We start from the raw sequence: 20,144 nt of genomic DNA, 5'->3' as shown, positions 1-20,144 counted from the left end.
ACCACCGTTAGTTTGACTGTTGAAAGAAATAAAAATTCTGCCCAATCCCAGCAACTGCTCAATTGTGCATATGCCATTAATCAGCATGAGCCTGTGGAACGAAATGAAAACGATCTTTCACATGTAAAACATAAAATAAATAATACCTGATTGCTTCACTACTCTCACCAACAGTTTGCTTTGGTGTTGCTGTATTAATCGACGCTGCGAAAGGTTCGAAGTTCCAGCAATAAATAATTCGCACACTAACCAAAACCTAACAACCCCGCGGTTTACCTTCAAGGGGAGCCTACTGTGATGCCTTTGATTTCGGGGTTTTATCGCGCGCGCCGTGCATGCGGTGTCGTAAATGGAATCTGCTTGCCATGGGTTTTCCGGCGGGATTTACGACGGCTTAATCAATGAACGCCTGCGTCCCGCGGGGATACGGAACGGATTTGGGTTTGGTTTACGTTTTCACGGCTGTGCTGAAAGTTATGATTAGGCTGCCTTTTCTATTATTCACCTACGATCGTTTCCGTTTCGCAGGAACTTCTTTCGGGTCTCTAGTCGGCTGACAGGCCGTTATGTAAGCAAGGTATTGAAGTAGAATGACAGCAATTGTGAGAGATTCGCATAACTTCTCCAAGGAGTCGATCATTTGGCACAGTTCCATTCGATCCAGCGTTTCAGTCTGTAAATTGACGACTTCCTTCAGAGCTTCTACCGTCCAGCCGTCCAACAACGTCAGGAATGTATCCATCTTTCTGGTGATCGGTGCGATCGGCGCCGTCGATCTAACCTAGAAATGCAACGGTGCAGTGACGCCATCCCAGCACTTCCAGAGGTTCGAAGGAGAGAGGTAGAAACACACACTGCGAGGCGTACCGTGGCGTGGAGGGTTCATCAAACTCCAAACTAAGGGATCGCGACGACGGAGTGGTGTCAAGAGAGCGTTCGGGAAGAAAGCGATCAGGGGGTGGCCTCTCGAGCGTTGTTGACGAAACATAGTATAGATAGAAACGACGATGGAGCGGCACGGGTGTTGAAACATAATAATTCACGTCGTCAACATTTGGCGTTGGATGAACGACGACTCCACCCGCCTACCGAATGCTGGGCGAAGCAGCGAGGCTGGATGCGCCTCGACACACCCCAACGCGTTATGATCGCTGGCTCACGCGAACACGTGGGGATACCGTTTCCAAAACACGCCACGCCGAGCCTCGGTGAACCGTCAAAACATTCAACAACACACAACCTCGCCTGACGTGCTTTCACTCGCTCCCACCCCTCGAGGGTAGAAAGATCTAAAGGAAAGGCACGGAAAAGAACATCGCAGACCTCGGTAGATTCCATGGATATATGAGTCCTTGCTTTGGGAGCCCGCTAGCCAACCACCATGGAACCGATGTTTCGATGGTCGACGGTAGGTTGGATAAATTTCTTTCGATTTTCTTTTAAATCGAGCTCGATCGTACGAGGAGAGTGTGAAAGTCCCCGCAAGAAGTCAAGAGCTACTTAACATTCCCAACGTCTCTTCGGCGGGGCTCATGACACGGGAAGAGAAATATGAACGCCTCCCTTTCAAACACAACGATGACCTTCGAAACGGCACCAGACCTTCTGTCGCTTGTTCACTGACCTCTCAACGGCCCTGATCCCAACCCCGCTCCAACAGGCAACTTCACACCCATTGCGTCAGAGTGCAGGCGTAACCTTAAACATGGCCGCAAGACAGGTTGCGGTTATGAGTCGACTAAATGGTACATAAATTATGCACATTTAACCCGGCGGGTGCATCAACGACCTCCGGACAACATAAATGGTTGGTTTTCGTTGTTGTATAAAGACTCGCTGCCTTCCCTTTTTGTTCTTTCTTCGTCCGTCCCTTAGTTGCATAACCATTCAGAGGAAGACATCGCCCGGGATGTGCGTGATATATTTTCAGAAAAAGACAGAAACACAAAGTCACAACTTCAGAACGTGAGTTTGACACTTTCATGCCGATAACTGGTAGGAAAAAATTTAAATGCATCGAACGTACCGCTATTGCCAGAGGATATTTGGAGAGTGCTTGCGGAGGTTCTTGCTTTTACATGGGAGTCGTTACCAGTCGTGGCCAATGTTGGAGTTACGTGAGAATCCGCGTTGGTGGTCTTACTTTGCAGTAGTAACTTGCCAAGTGATTGGCATTCCCAGACTTCATGAGGTTCTTGATGCCTGACCGGAAGTCGAATAGCGAAAAAAGACAGGATTATATCTGTTGGTCAATTCTCGCGAGACTCAGGCCCAAGAATGTCCCAACAAACTTACCTGAGTAATGACCGGTGCACACTTTTCCTTCACTAGACATGGCTGTCTATCGTTGATGGTATCCCACTATCTACAGACCACACCGGGTGTTAAAAGCTATTCCGTTAAACGTTTGTGCCGTAGCTGAATGTCAGAACCTCAGCACTCGATAGTCTGGGAGGTCGTAAAAATTTACCCAACGGTGTTCATCGTGGAGAAAGGCATCTTGGGTGGGTTTGACAACGCTTAATCTGGGCATTAATGGTTTAAGAAGGCCCTGCTTTCTCGCCGGTGATGGTGGGGACTCCCGTCCTCAAAGAAGTTTAGGAAGAAAAATGGTTTCGTAGAAAAACCTGACATTTGGATCTGATGGTGGGTTCCATTTTCCGATCAATTCCGCATGTTTTATGTAATGGATTGATTGAACGGACTTAAGGGCGTTTTCTGAATCGATAACCCAAAAACTACACTGTAATGAGATGCTTTCCCCTAAATGCATTTATCATGGCGCCTTTTGAAGCTGAAGCTAAAGGTAAAGGAAACGGTGACCTGCATATGAATGTGGATTTTATCCTCGTGGCAGTTGGAAAACACTATGTTTGACAGCAGCTCTTCCAATATTGCAGAAAATGACTGGATCACTCATCCACCTCTTAACCTACTCACTAACACCAACCCAAGCACATAGACGCAAAACACATCATTACCGAAAGCCCACTATTCAGCTTTGGTGCATAACTTTGGCGCGCTGGCGACCGACCGGAAAATTATCATAATAGTAATTTTCATCCATTTTTCCGCAGTACAAAACAAAACAGAGGGAGAGAGAAAGACTTTCCACCTTTTTCCAGGTTCCGATACGGATCATTTTCGTGTTAGACAAAATTGACGGCACTGAGTTCATTTCACTGTAGTGATGTTAGGCAACGGGAAGAGACTAAATGGGGACAAGCTACATTGTTGCGACGGATTTTGATCAATCCTTTCATTTCTATAAACCGGAAATCATGCGCATAAAATGCTTTGGCTTTCGGGAAAGGTAAAGGTAACAGCATACACAGACAAGGTAAAACATTATCGCAGAGTAGAAAATAAGGGGAAAGAACGAGAAGAATCGGCAGTGCCGTAGCCAAACAATCGACGCGCGAAAATAATGCACCGGCAGGCGGTCATTATCCAGGGGAAAAGGTGATGGTGGTGGCAAAACCAAAGACAGGAAAAGGGTGAATGTATACACACATAGAAGGTTCTTGCCGGGTGGAGCGATTAGTGGTACAATTTACCTTCCATAAATCACGCTATCGCACGGGCAGACGGGCACATATTGTTACGATCGTCGACCGCGAAGACGGAAGTGTGGGGGGGGTGGGGGAGTTTTCCTTTACCGTTGCATTCTTGGCTTCTTGGGGCGGGGAAATGTGCAGCCAACTGCAGCCAAAAACCAGACACCGATGCAACAGCGCGGCCATGGAAATAGGCCAACCGGTAAACGCCAGCTGCAGCAGGTGGTGGAAAAACCCCACAGGGATTAGATAATGCTAGGTCTGTCGGACTCGGGTGGATGAACTCTCTGCCGGGGCCAGCATTGTACGGAAAGCCGACATCAAGCAATACATACAACATTATTTTGATTTTCACCAAACGTTCCCAAACATAAACACAACCAGTTCAAGATATAATCCAGATAATCTGATTACTGTTGAACAACCGCCGTCTTGCTTCAGTTCAAATCAGACGATCAAAAACGCTGAAGACAAACGGCGAACCTTTCGCAAGTGACACTGAATGCACACGTGCGTGGATTAATTTTCCTTCCCTACCTTGTTGCGGAACGGAACATAAAATTAAACATTGTAATGTTCTGAAAAGACAGATAAAACTGAAAGACAAGCCTATCCAACTTCTATCAACTAGAAGAACATTCTAGTGACATGGGGGGCCATCTTACCGGAACCAGTATGAGCGCTTAGTGAGCGTGAAATAATTACTCCCTGCTATCGTCCTTCGGAAGCGTTCATCTAAACGGCGGGATATGATCAACATTTGTTTTTTTCGCAGGACAAATATTAATGCATGGGGCATGATTGGTATCTTTTGAACGTAAGGGGCTCACCGTAAACAAAATAATCACAGCAAAATCTTTTGTTGCGCGAAAAGCATGACAGGAAATATTAAAGCACACATTTTTAACACATTGTGTCCAATGAATTTGAAGTTTTTTGATACACGTTTTATTTTTAAGCTTAAATAATCCTATTACATTGCATCAACGTTCTCGGCCTGAGCTTATCGTTTGCTTCAGGGGTTGGCACACATTTCCCGAAAGGGCCCTGATTAGTAAAAAGTTATCAGAACTGGTTACCAACAATTGGCTTAATGGTTTGAAAGTGCTATTAAGTCACTTTTAAATGTTATTCACCAATTTTTTTAAATTTTAAAGTGTCCTACATGAATGACATGAGTTAGAATAGCTCAAGTTTTTCCTTGAACCATTTACTAAAATTTACTAAAATATTAAGCTTCTTTCATAACATTTGAAGCAAAAACAAATCATAACAATTCATTTTTCTCATTTGTTTCCTTCTATACTTATTTATTTTGTTATACTTGAATGTATTCCTACAATCCAAATATTTTACAATAAAAAAAGCCTGATATATACCTTATTTAAGTACACTCAGAAAAAACGATAGCTCAGTTGCGGAAAGTTTTGAATACTGTGAACCAGATTCCGGTTAGGATACATAAAATTAAAACATTTTTAAACGGCCTATATTTGAAAAATAATTTAAAAAGTTCAAAGAAATTGTTCGAGGTAGTTGACTAAAATTGGTTTTAACATTCATTTATGGTAAAACCATGTGTGGTATCATTCAAAAGCCAACACGGATTTAGATGTTTTGATGGTTGACTTTGTCGACCCCTGGTTTACGTCAACTCCAAGCAAGGAAGCGATCTTAAATGTCAAATTTAATCCCCGATAATTGCCAAATGTCTTCATCTTCCAACCAAACCCGAGCGTGGCTTTTATCAACGCGCACCGATGACGGAGCACGTTGCGCAACCAATTTCGAGACCGAGCTTCGCGAACAAATCAATCAAATTGTTGCCGGGTTCACCAAAAAGAAAAGATAAACCAAAGCATCTTTTCCTGCGCCATTTTGGCGAGCAGAAGGGAAAAAAAGTTGCACACACGCTGAATAAAAAACGCATGGCACCAAATGAGGTTTCTCTTTCATTTCCCCCCCTCTGGGACGGTTTCGTTTTGCATCCTTCACGACAGCAATGATTTCTGAAAAACAAAAATAACGGCCACCAACCAAACATATCACACGCGCTCGTTTGCGTTTGGTTCCGTTCGGCTGGCGTTTCGGCCGGATTTCGGATTGCGCCATCAACCGATACCGATTGCGATGCTGCGCTTTGCGTACCGGTTGGCTGATAAGGTTTATCGAAAGTTTTTTTGCCCCCCTGTTCTCCTCTCACTGCGCGTAATTGTTTTATTCATTTGTGGGGCAGTTTTCCGTTCGAAACGGCAGCTCGGACATAAAACGAACCAAACAAATAACCGTTCGGGCGTAAAAACGACGAGTGAAAATGGCCACGGTTGCTTCGATCCAGCGAGCGCCTTTCTCCACGCCGCTCGGTTGCACCAATTCCGAGCATCCCGTGATGCACGATCGATGCACGCCGATTCGATTTCTGTTTCCCAAAAACTTAAACCGCGGGCGAGATCGTAACCAGAAGCGGTAATAAAACCGTCGCATCTCGGTTCGCTCGCCGATCGACCGTTTGATGAACGTCTATAAATCATTCATTCTGCACGGAGGGACGATTTATCGCGAGCATCTCCCCCAGGCCGTGGCGAAGGGTGAGATGAAGGAGGCAGGGGGGGGGGAGAGGGTAACGATTTTCACTATGAAAGCTGCACCCAAACCGCCGACGCCTTTTGCGCCGCCAAGCGCAAACGAACATGAAGAAAATTGCGCCACACGCCAAAGCCCTGTACCGAAAGGTGCGGTATGCGCCACCGGCATGCACTTCGGAGAGTCCTCCCACAGACATAACCAACCAGCCAACCCCCTCCCCCAGCTCACGCGACTCAGCGCAAGTAGAGTGGAAAACAATTATCTTCTGCTCGTCATTCGACTGACGAGGTGGTTTTGTTTTTCCATGCTGCTGCTCGTTTTCGTTTCGCTCTCGCAGGAGCATTTCTCCGGCAGCAGCGTCATTAGTATCGCGATCACCATGACCATCGTGAAACCATCGGCATCACCACGAGCCAACATCGTCATCAGCGCATGTCGATGTTTCAATGAAAGAATACGATTTGCGCTCCTTTCGTTTCTTAACGGCCACACAAACATCACCCGTTCGGAGATCTCATCGCCGGGGTTTCGTGTCAACGGACCCTGAAAGCACAATGTCGTCCCCTTCCTCCGCCGGACTAATGAACGCCGGAACGGATCCATTCTGACCCGCATGCGGCTGGGTGACTTTCGCCGGCAGTCTCGACTAAATGGCAACCCTCTTGCATCCGCCGTCCTTCTCGCCAGTCATTTGTATCACCCCGGTGTCAACGCGTACCGGGCGGGAGGTGAACGATCTTCATTAGCCTCCTTCGAAGCGCTAGTCGCCAGTCATGTTCGGGGGGAAAACATCTTCATTATTAGCACTCTGTTTGGTATTTTACACGAAACAGATAATTACTCGACGGAGAAACACTTTTTGAGATTCCTTAATGTCAACGTGAATAAAACGATCATCTGGAAAATTTCTTCAAACTCTTATTCTTATTTTCCAGAACCTTTTTTAAGCACACGTTCTAGAAAGGAAACGTTCTGTATTCATTGCCATCTATTACGAAATCTGTATGAATTTATACGTGACCTTCACATTTTTTTATCGCAATGATTTTATTGTTATTATTCATTCAAATTTGTTCACAGCAAAATTATTAGGACTAGAGTTGTGTAAATCTGATTCAGATTAATGAAACTGAATGAATCTCTCCCTTATAAGGGATTCATGATTCTTTCGTCGAGAGATCCTAAATTCTAAAGACACACCAACTGATGGAAAGTCACCAGCCATAAACGGGTTGAGGGACCCTTTGTTTTTGGTCGCATTGTCCACTCCTACGAAAGAATCGGGGAGATTCGTGACAGATCCATGAAAGATTCATGAAGATTCGTTAAGGTTTCGAAAGATTCATTAAGCTTTGAAGATTCGAATTCGCAAAGATTCATGAATCCATTTGAAGGAATCTTAGGTGAAAGATTCGTATGAATGAATCTCGCCAACAGATTCATTAGGCACAACACTAATTAGGACTCTATATTCCAATGTTATTTGTTACTTCTTTCGTTCTACGTGAACGAAAGTTATTATTTTTAAGTTATATATAGTTTTAAATGTATGCCACTTTTTCAATCATTCCATCTGAATTAAATCCTCTTAACGACTAAAGGATAGGTAAAACAAAAGCAAGACATTTACATAAATATTAACCCTGTATGCTACCTTGTAAATGGTAGAGGTAACAATCAGTTTTGAAATGTTAATGAAATAAAAAAAACATAACAGTAAAAAGCTGTGTTAACGTTCCTCAAAGACGTATGATCATAAACCATGCTATACATTTCGAAATAAAAATATTTCTCCTTATATTGACTTAAAGTACTTGAACTCTCGACGTTTTGTTGGTAGTCCGCATCTGACAAAATGAGGTGTATGTTTAAAATACAAACAAATGTTTACGAATTCAACCCCCAAGCATTCCGTTTGAATCCAAAGAATAACACGTAAAGAAATCTTCCCGTGTTAACTGCATTCTGTCAGATTACCGCCACTAAATGGTGTGTTATTATGTTTACCGTCGTTTGCGTGTCTGTTGAAATGAAACGCGAACACGTTCGCTTCTCTCGTTCGTACTGATTGAGTTCGTGTTAAGTACCATCGTCCAAATTTGCGCTGCCATCCGCAGGAGAGTCCTCACTCCACTTCCCCCCCCCCCCCCCCCCCCCCCCCCCCCACCTCCCGGGACGACCATCGAGACCGGTAACGATCGGTCAAAAAGTGCCTTCCAATCGGTGGCCAACGAACGCAACTCCCTTAACTCCTGAAATTGAGCAGCAAAGGAATGTGTCTGACCGTCGTGGAAGGATTCATCGACCCAGAGAGGGGGGAGAGGGGGGCGGAGAGATGCGTCACCGGGTGGGTGATGATGCAACCTTAGGCGGGATGAGGAAGGACTTTCGCAGTGAGTCGAGTTTGAGCAAGGCAAAATAAGAAGACCCGAACCGGCTCGTCCGGAGGTCACGGGCGTGCCGAAGATGGGATGCCAAGGTTGAGGCCCGGTATGGGTGCAGGCGCGATCCTCGACACCCGAGCCGACGATTAATCTCATCTCGCGCCGCGACTCGCCGATCGTGACGGAAGAGGTTCGGATAATGGGCAGCGAGATGCGGCTCAGATTCGTCCACCGTGGCTGGCTACGGTATTTTAGGGACGGCAGAGGTCCTCGGCGTTACGTGTTATCTGTCGCGCGGAAGGTTCTCCGAAGCCCTCTGAATTCCTGGAACGTGAAGAGTGGGGAAGAAGTTCAGCGACCCTTTTGCGAGACCTGAAGCCGGCGGGATGTCAAGTACGAAGCGTGAGCGTACATGTTGTTCGCTCTGTTGTTGTTGCTGTTGTTGCGTTCCTAACCTCGCCACCATCCACTCGCCCAGGGTCACTCCTTATCTCCATGCCTCGGACCACCATTCCCCTTTCCCTCCCATAACCCCTACCGACTTGGAACAATAAATTATCCTCTCGCTTGAGCGCTGAAATTATCGCAATTTTTCTGCCCACCCTCAAGTCCTCCGGCGCTGGTGGTCACTTATGCATGGTCGCACCACTCGCCCCACCCTCCCGCCCGTGGCATGGATGGGATGACCTCTGCAGAATCTTCTGTGCGGAAAGCACACGCGCGATGAATAATGTTCCTGCCATCATCACCTGCGTTCGGGTGCGACAAGGGCGGCAGAAAAATCTGCATCCGTTTTGAGACGTCGGTGGGGATGGCATTCCGGGTGGACTGAGCCAAGAACAACATACACCAAAACCAATCACGAGAGTGGAGTGCGAATTTTTGAAATAGTTTTCATGGTTGTTAGTCGCACGTTTCAGCCTCTGTCGTTCCACCCGTGCCGGGTCGATGCATGATGAAGGTGGTTTTCTTTTCCGCTTAGCTCTTGAAAAAAGTGGCCCCGAACGGGGAAAGAAGGTCCCGGACCGATGTGTTTGTTTTTGTAACCTCCGTTCTTTTTTTTCAAATTATTTTTAACTTGCTCGCGCTATTATCGTCCCGGCAGCGGAACGCGTGTTTCGCTTGCTGACACCGTTGGAAATCGGCTGGAATGATCACATTGGACGGCACATTTCATTCCGACTTGCATCCTTCCTTTATTCCACAGGTATCGTTTTCCCTTTTTTTATTTTGTTTATAAAACAATCCCACCGGAGCCTCCGTGCGGTTCGTCGTTTGTCCGTAGGTTGAAGTCTTTCGTACCGTAAGATGGCGCGAGATGGTTTCGCGCACGGATATATTGATTATCGGCGCATTATGCTAATGCCAACGGGGTTGAGGGTGCCGTATTGTCACCGCTGACGTACTGACACGCCGCGGTTGAACGTGGCCGTGAAGAAAAAGCCAGCGTAAGGAAGGTAATGCAGGCAGGAAAAAAAACACACACAGTCCCCAACCAGTCACGCTCATTATCTTCTCACGCGGGGACGCCTTAAGTGCCGGAATCGGGAGAGTAAGGAATGCCAGCGCACCGTGCAACAGTCTAACGCATCGCAGGCCGTCCCCTTTCGCTCGGCGAAGGGGCACTTTTACCCGTGCCCCGTACGTACGACGATTGGCCGGCGTATTTGCATAGTTTTTGTGTACGCGCCTTGTCGCCTTTCATTTCTTTTTCGCACGACCAGCCAGGACGACCGTCTAGCCGGCTAGGAGGGCTAGAATATTAATGCCCTTCCCTGGAGAGGACCCATCGGTAAACAATGCACGCGGTTGGAAAACTCCGGGCCACCGCCGTTCGCCAAACCCGGTTCGATGCGGTTCATCGAGAGAGTGCATCGCATCGTGGACCGATAACCCTCCACCCGGCTCTGGGGCGCAGAAGCACGTTGTTGAACATGCATATTCCACCGCCAGGCACCAGCTCTCGCAGCTTCCAGCCCGCCGCCCGAACACATGCAAACACCGAGACATGCTGCGTCGATGACATGTTTGTGCGGAAAGTAAAAAGCTTTTCCACGAAACGCAACTTCGCAACGTGGGCTGGCCCGGGCGAAGAAGCGAGCTGCTCGGTGGTAGTTGGTGATAATGAATCAAATGTTTGTCCATGCTCCGGTGGCGAACGTTGCGCTGCACCGAACAAATGCACTTCGCCATAAAGTTAATAGTCTGCCATAAAATGCAGATTGGTGTTGTTTGCTTTACGATGGAATAACTGCAGTTGTTTAGTCGGAAGGGAGGGATGAAGGGAATTAGGAACCATCAAAAGTTTTCATTAACACTTCTTATGTAAGATTATTATCTATTGTTTTGGTCGACTTTTCAGAACTGGATTCTACTTTAATGATGTGTTCTTGGAGCTTCCGATTTATCTTTTGTTTGCTATTTACAGTCGTTCTCAACATAATTTAGTCACATTTCTTTGAGTTTTATTCTCTTCCCAAACACACTTTTGACTCGTAAACCTTCTTCGGCCAATGTAGCCACAGGCAGCTCGTTAGCTGGCTCAATGTCGATCGTATCTGTCCCATAAAATGAAACTGTTAGACTGAAATCGAACAACTCCCTTTCGTTAACCCTTCGCTTGCTAGTGTTTGCTGATTTGCTCATTCGCGTCCCTAACGATTCTAAATCGTTACGTTCGTGTAAATAAATTGTACATAATGGCGAGGTGTTGATGTTCTATCAACGGCGTTGATTGCGGTTATTATTCGTTTTAATTTATTTTTTACATTTTTGGTGTTTTGATGTCTCGGTTTCAGGCGGGTATGGCTTTACGTTATGTTTAAGTGTGTTCATGTTTGTGGAATGTTTTTTTGTTTTGCAACTGGCCATAACAAATCACCTCATCATTTGGTTTATGTATTTTTAAGAGTGTTTTTCACGTTACTATTCCTATCCACGCATCGGTCACTGTCAAATTTGTACATTTTTCACCATCACCCAAACCTTTACACATACTCAACATACTTTGCACGATCAGCGGTCGGTTTCATGCACGGAGGATATTGGACCACTAGAGGAGGCAAGAACCTCAACCCTCATCCAATTCCATCCTTTCTCCCCCCCTCCACCGGGAACTCGCCCCCTGAACGACGGGGCAAAAAGCCGAGCAACAAACAAACCAACCAAAAACCAACCAATACCGTTGTGTTTCTCTGCTCCTAATTTTCTAGATCGCGTTGCACTGGTTACGGCACCACCGAGCTATACGCCACGCATGTATCATTACTTTCCAGCACACATGACACACCCCTTCTGTTACTACCCCTCTCTGGCACCGCAGCAGGCCCGATACCCAGGTACGTATACGTGTAGTGTTCGTAGTCGCCATGATCACCCTCCTTACGATACTTAATCCATCCCCCCTAATATTGGGTGTCCTTGCTTGACGAAACCCTAGCAGCTGGGTAGGGCATCCACATACACACACTACACACATTTATGCTCGCTGTGATTACGCGAAGTATGGCTTTTGAATGTTTTATATTTATAGCATTTTTATTTAATTTGTTTATTATAAGATTTTCATTCGCTACCTGCTGCACTAACTCACTATTTTACCATCCCACCCTCCCAATTTACGCGATAAGTCATACCCTTGCGGCCACGAACTAATGAAGCGCTTTCCGATTATGCAAATTTTTGGTTCATTTAACCTCCGGCAAGCACCGGCGAAGAAGTGCGTTGTCTTTTCTAACAAATCGAGCCTAACGGAGGATTGGTGGCGTAACACATTACGGTACACGGGAATCGCCGCTTCTCCCAACGAACCCTAAATACCTCGGACGGTGTTTGTAGGCGGTTGAAAAATTCAATTTTTTCGTACACTACCTTCACTTCACTAAATGATCATCTCGACGTGGAGATGATGGATGGCGAATGTCGCAACGAAGGGAGGAGAAATATTTTATTTAAAATATGTCAATATCTCAACAACGTCAAACAAGTCAAACGTCAAAAAGAAAAAACAACGTTGGTACCTCTAAACTGACCTTACATAAAGTGAGAGGAGTCAAATGAGGGACGATGTTTGCGGGCATTCATACGCCCACTCCAACCCGGGACGAGCCGGAGCCTGGTTGAAGTGTTTTGCTTTCATCTTCATGCTTTTCCTGAGATGAAAGAAATTCTTTCTTCACTTCGCTCCGTCAAGAAATCTCCGTTGAGCAAGGCAAAGAATGGAAGCTGCACCGTGTGGACGTAATGCTTCATTATACAATCGTCCGCTCTTACATTTCATCCACCATTTCAGGCCCGATGGGGTGCTGCGTTTCCCAGGAGGTGACTGTATGTGTGGGGGTCGACTCAGGTTTCACTTTCTTAGCCCAAAGTGTTCCTCTTGGCCCCTGTTGCGCGCACCTCCCCTCGTTCCGGGGGGGAAGGGCGACGAGTTTTATGTTCCCGCCTAGTTGCTCCGGATTGCCAACTCCCTCCGCAGAGCGATCCGCGACGGATATCTGGCGCGTAATCGCACATTTGTTCACCGTCATCGCGCATTCAGCGCACCCTGGCCATTTAGGTGCGCCCCACTGATTCGCGAGCTCGTTCGTCGGTTTATTGTTGTCCCTTGTCTGAGCGCCTTGTTATTAATTTCAATACGGCCCGACCGGTGGCACAATAGATGGATCTTACAGCAGCAGATTTCGCCTCCCAACACTGGCCGGATTAGGCTGCATTCCGTGGTGCAGTCTCTTAAGCTACTTAATCAACCCCAACTCCGCACTCCGAGCTCTTACTCGCGGGCCGGAAAGCTTTTGCCCGCGTGCGCCATTTTAATGCACCGCTTCCCTTTCGCTCGGGTTTTGGGGAGCGCGCGGAGCAACTAATTTACGAGCCATGGGGTTTTCACTTTCTGCAAAGGCCACACTATCGCCACTCGAGTGGTTGTGCGTTTTTATTTTATTATTTTCCCTGCTACTAAATTAAATTAAACTTCTACACGCCCCAACGGAGTTTACTCCCGAGCGCGCGCGCCTTCGAATGTGTTGTCACTTTTTACAACTGACACCTTTCCTCACGTTGAGATTCTTTTTTCTCCACTTCTTTATCATTATCTCCCGATAATTTAAAAAAAAAGCTTACTTTTCAACCACTTTCCGCGCCGGAGTGAAACATCGTCTTGGCCGGTTTCACCATCTCGTAAAGCTCTTCCTGTCATTTACGGCGAAAGGCTGATTACGTCACGGACGCAGATAAAACCTTTTGTTGGCTTATCATCCTTGTGAAAATAAATTATCTAAATCACTTCGTTTCAACCGGCAAGTCCCGGTTAGCGATGCGCATAAACAAATTTGATTCAACTCGTTTTTGGTAAATAAAATCCTCCCCTACCGAAGAAAGCGAACCGTCTGTATCGACGGTTTGATTCAGGAAAATTTGAATTTTTAAAATCCGTCACACAATGCTCGACGACGTGCGTCATCAGGTAGCCTTTTCATCAGTTAACTTTCGAACGATTTTAAACGACCCGAGGCAACTTAAAAGGATCGGTGACTTTTTGCAGTAGCATTTAAATATGAATTAAAACAAGTTCCCATTGAGTTCACTTGTATCGAAAGTTTACCTTTTGAGTGGAAAAAATCTTTGGTTCGTTTTATTGTATAGGATAAAATTTGTAGGTTTAATTAGTCTTTCTAAAAAATCAATTAAAAAGATCAGGGTTATTATAATCGCAATTAAGCTGCACTGTTGCTACGTTACACAACTCGGGAATATTAACCTTTGCCAGTCGTCTAAAGTTAATCAAAATTTTTGGAATGCATTCTTCAACTGCTACTGCAAACTGTTTTCCTCAGTTTCGGATGGAATTTTCGTGTTAACTCATTAATTTGTTTCCCTTTCGCCGGCCCCAATGCCCTTCCTTCCACTGCCGCGAAAAACCAAAAACAAAACGTTCGAAACCAAAATTTAATTATGCTTGAAGCATTAAAAGCAAAACTTCAAAAACGCGAACATACCGGGGCGGCAAGATAAACGACGGCGAAACACGCGGACGGTTCGGGTGCGGGTTCGATCACACCGGTCGGTCGGTCGATTTCAAACTAATCCCTCCCGGAGTCCCCGCCCCGGACGGGGCCACGCAATCTAAGCGCCCAGTGGAACACAAAAAAAACAACGAAAAACAAAACACCAACCATTTGGCCAATTATCCGAAAGTGAAACCGCCGTGCCGTGGGGCCAGTTGCGCCAGTTTTTGTGTTTTGGGCCGCCGCCATTCCGTCTTGTGTGAAAAGCGTCCATTCCGGTCAGCTTGAGGCTAGGGTTTGCGGGTATGGCCAAGGGTAGGCGGGGCGGTAGTAAATTTCTTTCCCCTAATTAACAAGCCTCCGACTCGTTGGCCGGGGAAAGATTTCGCTTGTCAAAATAATAGCTACAACTAGTGCGCGGGTACGAAAAGATGGTCCATTTACAAAAATAAGCTCGAAAAACATGCTGCAGAAAAGGTACAGCTCATAATTCGCGTGTTTACAAACCTTTACCCTCCCTGCTGCCAGCCTTCTCTTCTTTCCATCTCGGTTTCCTCTCGATAGCTGATATAACCGATGCGTCTCCGATGCGACTGTTGCTGCAGTTTCTGCTACTTTTCCTCCTTTTTAAATCTGATGTCTAAAACATTCCCCATGCTTCACAATGACGCGAACCTTGGTTATGTTTAGCTTGATGGCGCAATGTTTAATGATGTTTTCCTTTGCTTTCTTTTCCGCTCCACCCCATCCCCAGGGCTGTTTATGCGACCGGATGAGACAAACCTCTACACGACGCTCGAGCAAACGATGAGCAGCAATCCGAACGTGTACTTCCAGCGTGGTGGCGGTGTACATCCCGGCATGATGTACTGACCGGGGTCGAAGGTTCGTTACGGCCAACGGGCCTCAAAAGGCCGCCAGGGCGCATGGGAGCAGCCGAGAGACATGTCGCAGCGATAATGATAGTGTGGTAAATCGGAACGATACAGCTAAGGTTAGATAAGGGAGGAGATACAGCGGCAACGAGGGTGGTGTCTCGTACTAAGGATGCTTCCGTTGTGCTGCCGTGTTGGCGGAAGAGGTGATTTTAGATGCTAAGAACTCGAGACGACGCGCGCGAACAAACGAACGCACCACCGCAAATCCATTCAACACGAAAGGGCAACGAGACACGATCGGGAACCCGGACGCTGCTATAGTGCGATAGTTTTCATTTAGTTAACTTAGTAAGTACATCCATCACAGCGTCAAATATTTGTGAAAACTACCAAAACATCCTTCTAATGAATACTTTCCATTTTTGGTTCCTTTTTTACTTTTAGAGTAAACGAGAAAATGTGATCTCTCTACGGTAACTGCTATAACGAGGGCGAAAAACGGTGGAAAGGAAGGACACGGGTCCGCTTGGAAACGAGGGCCCGAGGAGAAAAGCAAATACATTGGAGGAGCTACCACCGGTACAAAATGTTCAATTGAGCAACCGACGCTGCAATCATCGGTGCAATTTATCATCACAGTCACAGCAAATAGAGGAAAAGCTTGCAAACAAAGCACGAATCAACAGTTTCACGATCCAATTCCTTTGTTCCTCCTAAAGTTTTCAAAGTAGTTGTCAGGAGCAACATTTAATGTCACATACGATTTGAATTTAGATACAGGTACACTCTTTGCTGATTGCTACCATTTTTTTTTTTTTTCATTTCATAAACGCAAAGTGTATAGAATTACCAGGCGGAGATGAATTACCGTGCGTCTCCAGTAGGATAGGATTCACCTTCCCCGAACGGAAAAGTTGATCTTCCCTAGGATGCACGTTAGAAAAGCTCATTAGTTTCATAATCGAAGACACTCTCTAGATCACTCCAGAAGCGTACAATTGTAGGAAGTGTTGCCTTAAAGATAAAGACAAATACAAACTACACCTCGAGCGAGAATCTTCATACTTTTAACCCATTCAGTATATCAGTAGAACATCTTTTTATACGATTGACGTAGATCGTTTTAAGGAAAACGTAGAGAATACTCCCTTACTATTTTAATGGCCTGTGATGGCCGCTTTCCGATAGGAGCGACTTTCATTTTCGAGATTAAGTAGATAGGTTTCAGTGCAGTTAAACATGCTGGCATCAAGAACAACGTTGTTTGAACTCCCTCTCCCCCTTTTTACTAAGCTCTGTACGAAAGAAGTCTGAACGCATAGCTGCGGCTGCGGTAATGTGTATATAGTAGAATTTATAATAAGCCGACGGTTTCAACGGTGCGTTTTCGCCTTCGCTTAGCCCTTCCGTCAATTTTTTTTTACATTCCAATAATATACCGAGAGATGTCTAGCAATAGATTTTAAGCGATTTAAAACACAACGAACGCGACCGGACGGAAAGTAGGTTTAGGTATTCTATGAGAATAAAAAGAAAAGGAAGAAATCATTGAGCGTGTTGTTAGTTTTGCACACGATTGTCAACCATCCGAAATTTTGAATTCCGTTACAATCACGTGCAGCGGTATCGAAAGCTAAGGTAAGCGAAATTCAAACGTGCCCAAGATGCTTGCAGCCAAGCTGTATGCGTAGATAATTCGATTTGACGTCCGTCGTTTGCAGTGCCCGATCGAGTACTCCAGAATCTCGGCAGCTGACTCGCAGGTTCTATCTAGTGTTGGGAAAATCGATTACCTGTTGGGATCCAATCTTTCGATTCAAATCCATTTAGAGATCCGGATCTAAAAACCCGAGCGTTAGAGCGAGTCCACCCGAGCGAGGACACCGGTCAGACCTCATATCGCAAGGAGCGCACAGCCTCTTCTATCTTCCCGGTCGGGTACGCTAAAAGTCTAACTTTTCCAAGTCGCGCAAAAAACTCAATCTATGTCCAATAATCCATTCTACCCAGCGTTCGATTTGAGTAAACTGAAATCAATTACATTGTCTCTAGATCGACTTGTTATGCGATTAATTCGGCTAATCATTGAGTCGATTAAAATAGATTATGAACAACTCAGAATCGAATCAAATCACGTCCCAAACTAATCAAATCTGATTCGAATCCTAATAAAATCAAATCTTTAGAATCCGTCAAATAGGATTCGAATCTTAAGAATCCGTCTAGGAATCGAATCTTCGAATCTTCCGAATCCCGATTCTGCCAACACTAATCTGCAGTTTCTCTTCGACTCTTGATGAGATAGGTAAGAATTGTGGGGTGTTGTTGTCGGCTGTGTTTTGTTTTCATTAGGCGATGGGTTCGGGAGGCGTGGATGGAAACGGACATAAACACCCCGTTCGTTAATCGTGTTTAATGAATGCCTGCAGTGTCGTGTTCTAGCCGTGCATCATTAGCCTCTATCGGATGTTTGTGAATTTGTGGTACTTTGTTATGCTAAGTTGGCCGTATCAGTTTGCTTCCCTACGTCGCCGAAAGTGTGCTCCCCAGTTTCGTGTCTGGCCCAGTTGTTTTTTCCTTGTGTACATTGGAATGTTTACAAATGTGTGACACAGTTAAAAGTACGTACTCGCAGTGCCTATGAAGTGTAGTTGTGGTTTGAATGCTGGTTCGGCAATGAAAATGAAACCATCCAGAAAATCGTAAACCTCCTCCCCGAGCAGCGCATCTTAATTCACGCGAAAAACGTGTGTGCCAACCATGTGTTGGTTGTTAATAATCGAGCATTAAAAATAGATTCAACAACACACTACTAATCCGTTCAATACACCCGCCAGAAGGCGTCCATACAAGAACGAACGCGAAAACGACGACGTCAGACGACAGTCGGATAAACTCGATAAATTGCTGAATGGTGCTGTGGTGTGAAGCATGATGTTCAATTAGCATTTGAAAAGGTACCGTCCTATACAAATTATAATTGAATAGCCTCGCGGCTAGTGTTTCCCAGTATAGATTATTAACCGATAAAAAAAACAACACCAACCGACCTACAGTGGGGGAGAAAAAATAGGTCGTAAAGTTCCCGTGGAAACGACGGTTGCTAGAGAATAATGTGTGCAAAGGTTACTCCGTTTAACATACTGCCAAAATGTCCACCCTTCCTCCATCGAAGCAACCGCAAGAAGTGCTCAAAGCACGTTACCGCAATTAAATGTCCCGCAAAACTGATACAGCGCCAAAGATGCGGGCGGTTTGTGGTACGATAAAAACGAGCTGCTTGTTTCATTAAACCAATATAAAACGCCACAACAGCGTTTCATCAAGGCCGCATGTTGACCATTTTGTTTATGGAGGAAAAATCTTGTTTGCGCACAAGGTTAAAATTGCTGCAAGAAGTAGATATGCGTTTTTTTTTTACAAAGGACAACGAAGCAACCGAAGATCAACGTCGCAGCTTGGCTGGACTGAAGAGATATCATTCAGAGTTGTGTATGGAATTTAAATCGGTTTTCTAAACTATTTTACTTTTAGCAATCCGACGGACACCTCGAGTGCATGATCACGCTCTGGAGCGTGAAACAAACCTCCACCACCCTCCACCATTGCCCCCGGCGATGACCTTGAAAGTTCCTGGACACAGGCCGAGACACGCTTGTCATAGTCTCACCATTATCACACACCACTCGTGCAGTGACTTACCTTGGCAGCGCAGTTCAGTTCGCGCGCTAGTCGATGGAAACGAGCCGGTTTTGAAAATTAAAAGAAAAAAAAAGCTAACCCCATAGAAGGGGGTGAACCGACAAACCGCCCGGCATCCAATACAGCTCGACTGAGTCGGGGCTTCACAGTGGCGGCATTTTGAACGAAAGGCCAAACGACGCGATGTATTTACGATCGGTGACCGTGGCCCGGTGGCAGCGACGTTCCCCCGAAACACTGCACGAAGTAAAGCCAGCCAAATTGTGGCCAAATCGGGACACGAATATTCAGAAAGATTTGGTTGGAAATTTCCGAAGCAAAACCGAAGTTGCCGCGGCAAAAACGAAAAATGGTGGCCCCCTTTCGGGGCCCTCGCTCTTTTTCTCTTCTCTTCCTTCTACACATTCTCATGTCTCGAGCTGTTACGCGGAATTGAACCGCGTTGTTTCCACTCCGGCCTCTGCGCACCTACCGCAAGACCGTCGCTCTTTGTTGAGAACGGTGTGCTAAAGGCCCAATATATATCTACTGCGTAGTCGTTTGTATGGACTGTATGGGAATGCATCGTTCGCGCTCAACCCGCTCTAGCCATTTAAACCTCTCGCGGAGCGAATTCATATGGCCACCGCGTTTCGGTTTTTGCTCTTCATTTAGCGATCGCTTGCGCTGCGTACGTAAGAATGAATGACCGCTCGCGCTGGGTATACTCGTACGGGTACCCGTACGTACGTATTCGACCGCGCTGGGTATACCCGTGCGGGTACCCGTACGTCCGTATTCGACCGCGCTGGGTATTCGACTGGTCTACGATTGCTCGCGCTGGGTTTTCGATCGCTCGCGCTGGGTCTTCGAAGACCCGATCGCGCAGGGCATTTAAACTTCGTACCGTATTGCATTGCGCATGCGCACTTTGATGCACAAACCTCGATTTTTCAGTTCGGATCAGCTGCCGCGGCAACAGATGGGCGCGGTAAGGAGAGATTTCTGGCAGTGGCGGGACGGGGAAATTTCTGCGTTGGTGTAAAAGAGACA

The 20,144-nt window shown here is 46.0% G+C and overlaps 1 protein-coding gene across 1 annotated transcript in view; it reads left to right on the top strand.

Annotated features, from left to right (window-relative positions):
* Nucleotides 1–15,405, top strand: part of LOC131285582 (uncharacterized) — a 40,902-nt gene extending 25,497 nt beyond the window's left edge. Inside the window, exons 2-3 of the mRNA XM_058314441.1 lie at nucleotides 11,740–11,865; nucleotides 15,287–15,405. Coding sequence (XP_058170424.1) covers nucleotides 11,740–11,865; nucleotides 15,287–15,405 — 245 coding nt within the window. The remainder of the gene's footprint in view (nucleotides 1–11,739; nucleotides 11,866–15,286) is intronic.
* Nucleotides 15,406–20,144: the final 4,739 nt, after the last annotated feature.

This window comes from Anopheles ziemanni, chromosome 3, assembly GCF_943734765.1.
Source record: "Anopheles ziemanni chromosome 3, idAnoZiCoDA_A2_x.2, whole genome shotgun sequence".
Lineage (NCBI taxonomy): Eukaryota > Metazoa > Arthropoda > Insecta > Diptera > Culicidae > Anopheles > Anopheles ziemanni.
This window is presented reverse-complemented; position numbering and strand designations above follow the sequence as displayed.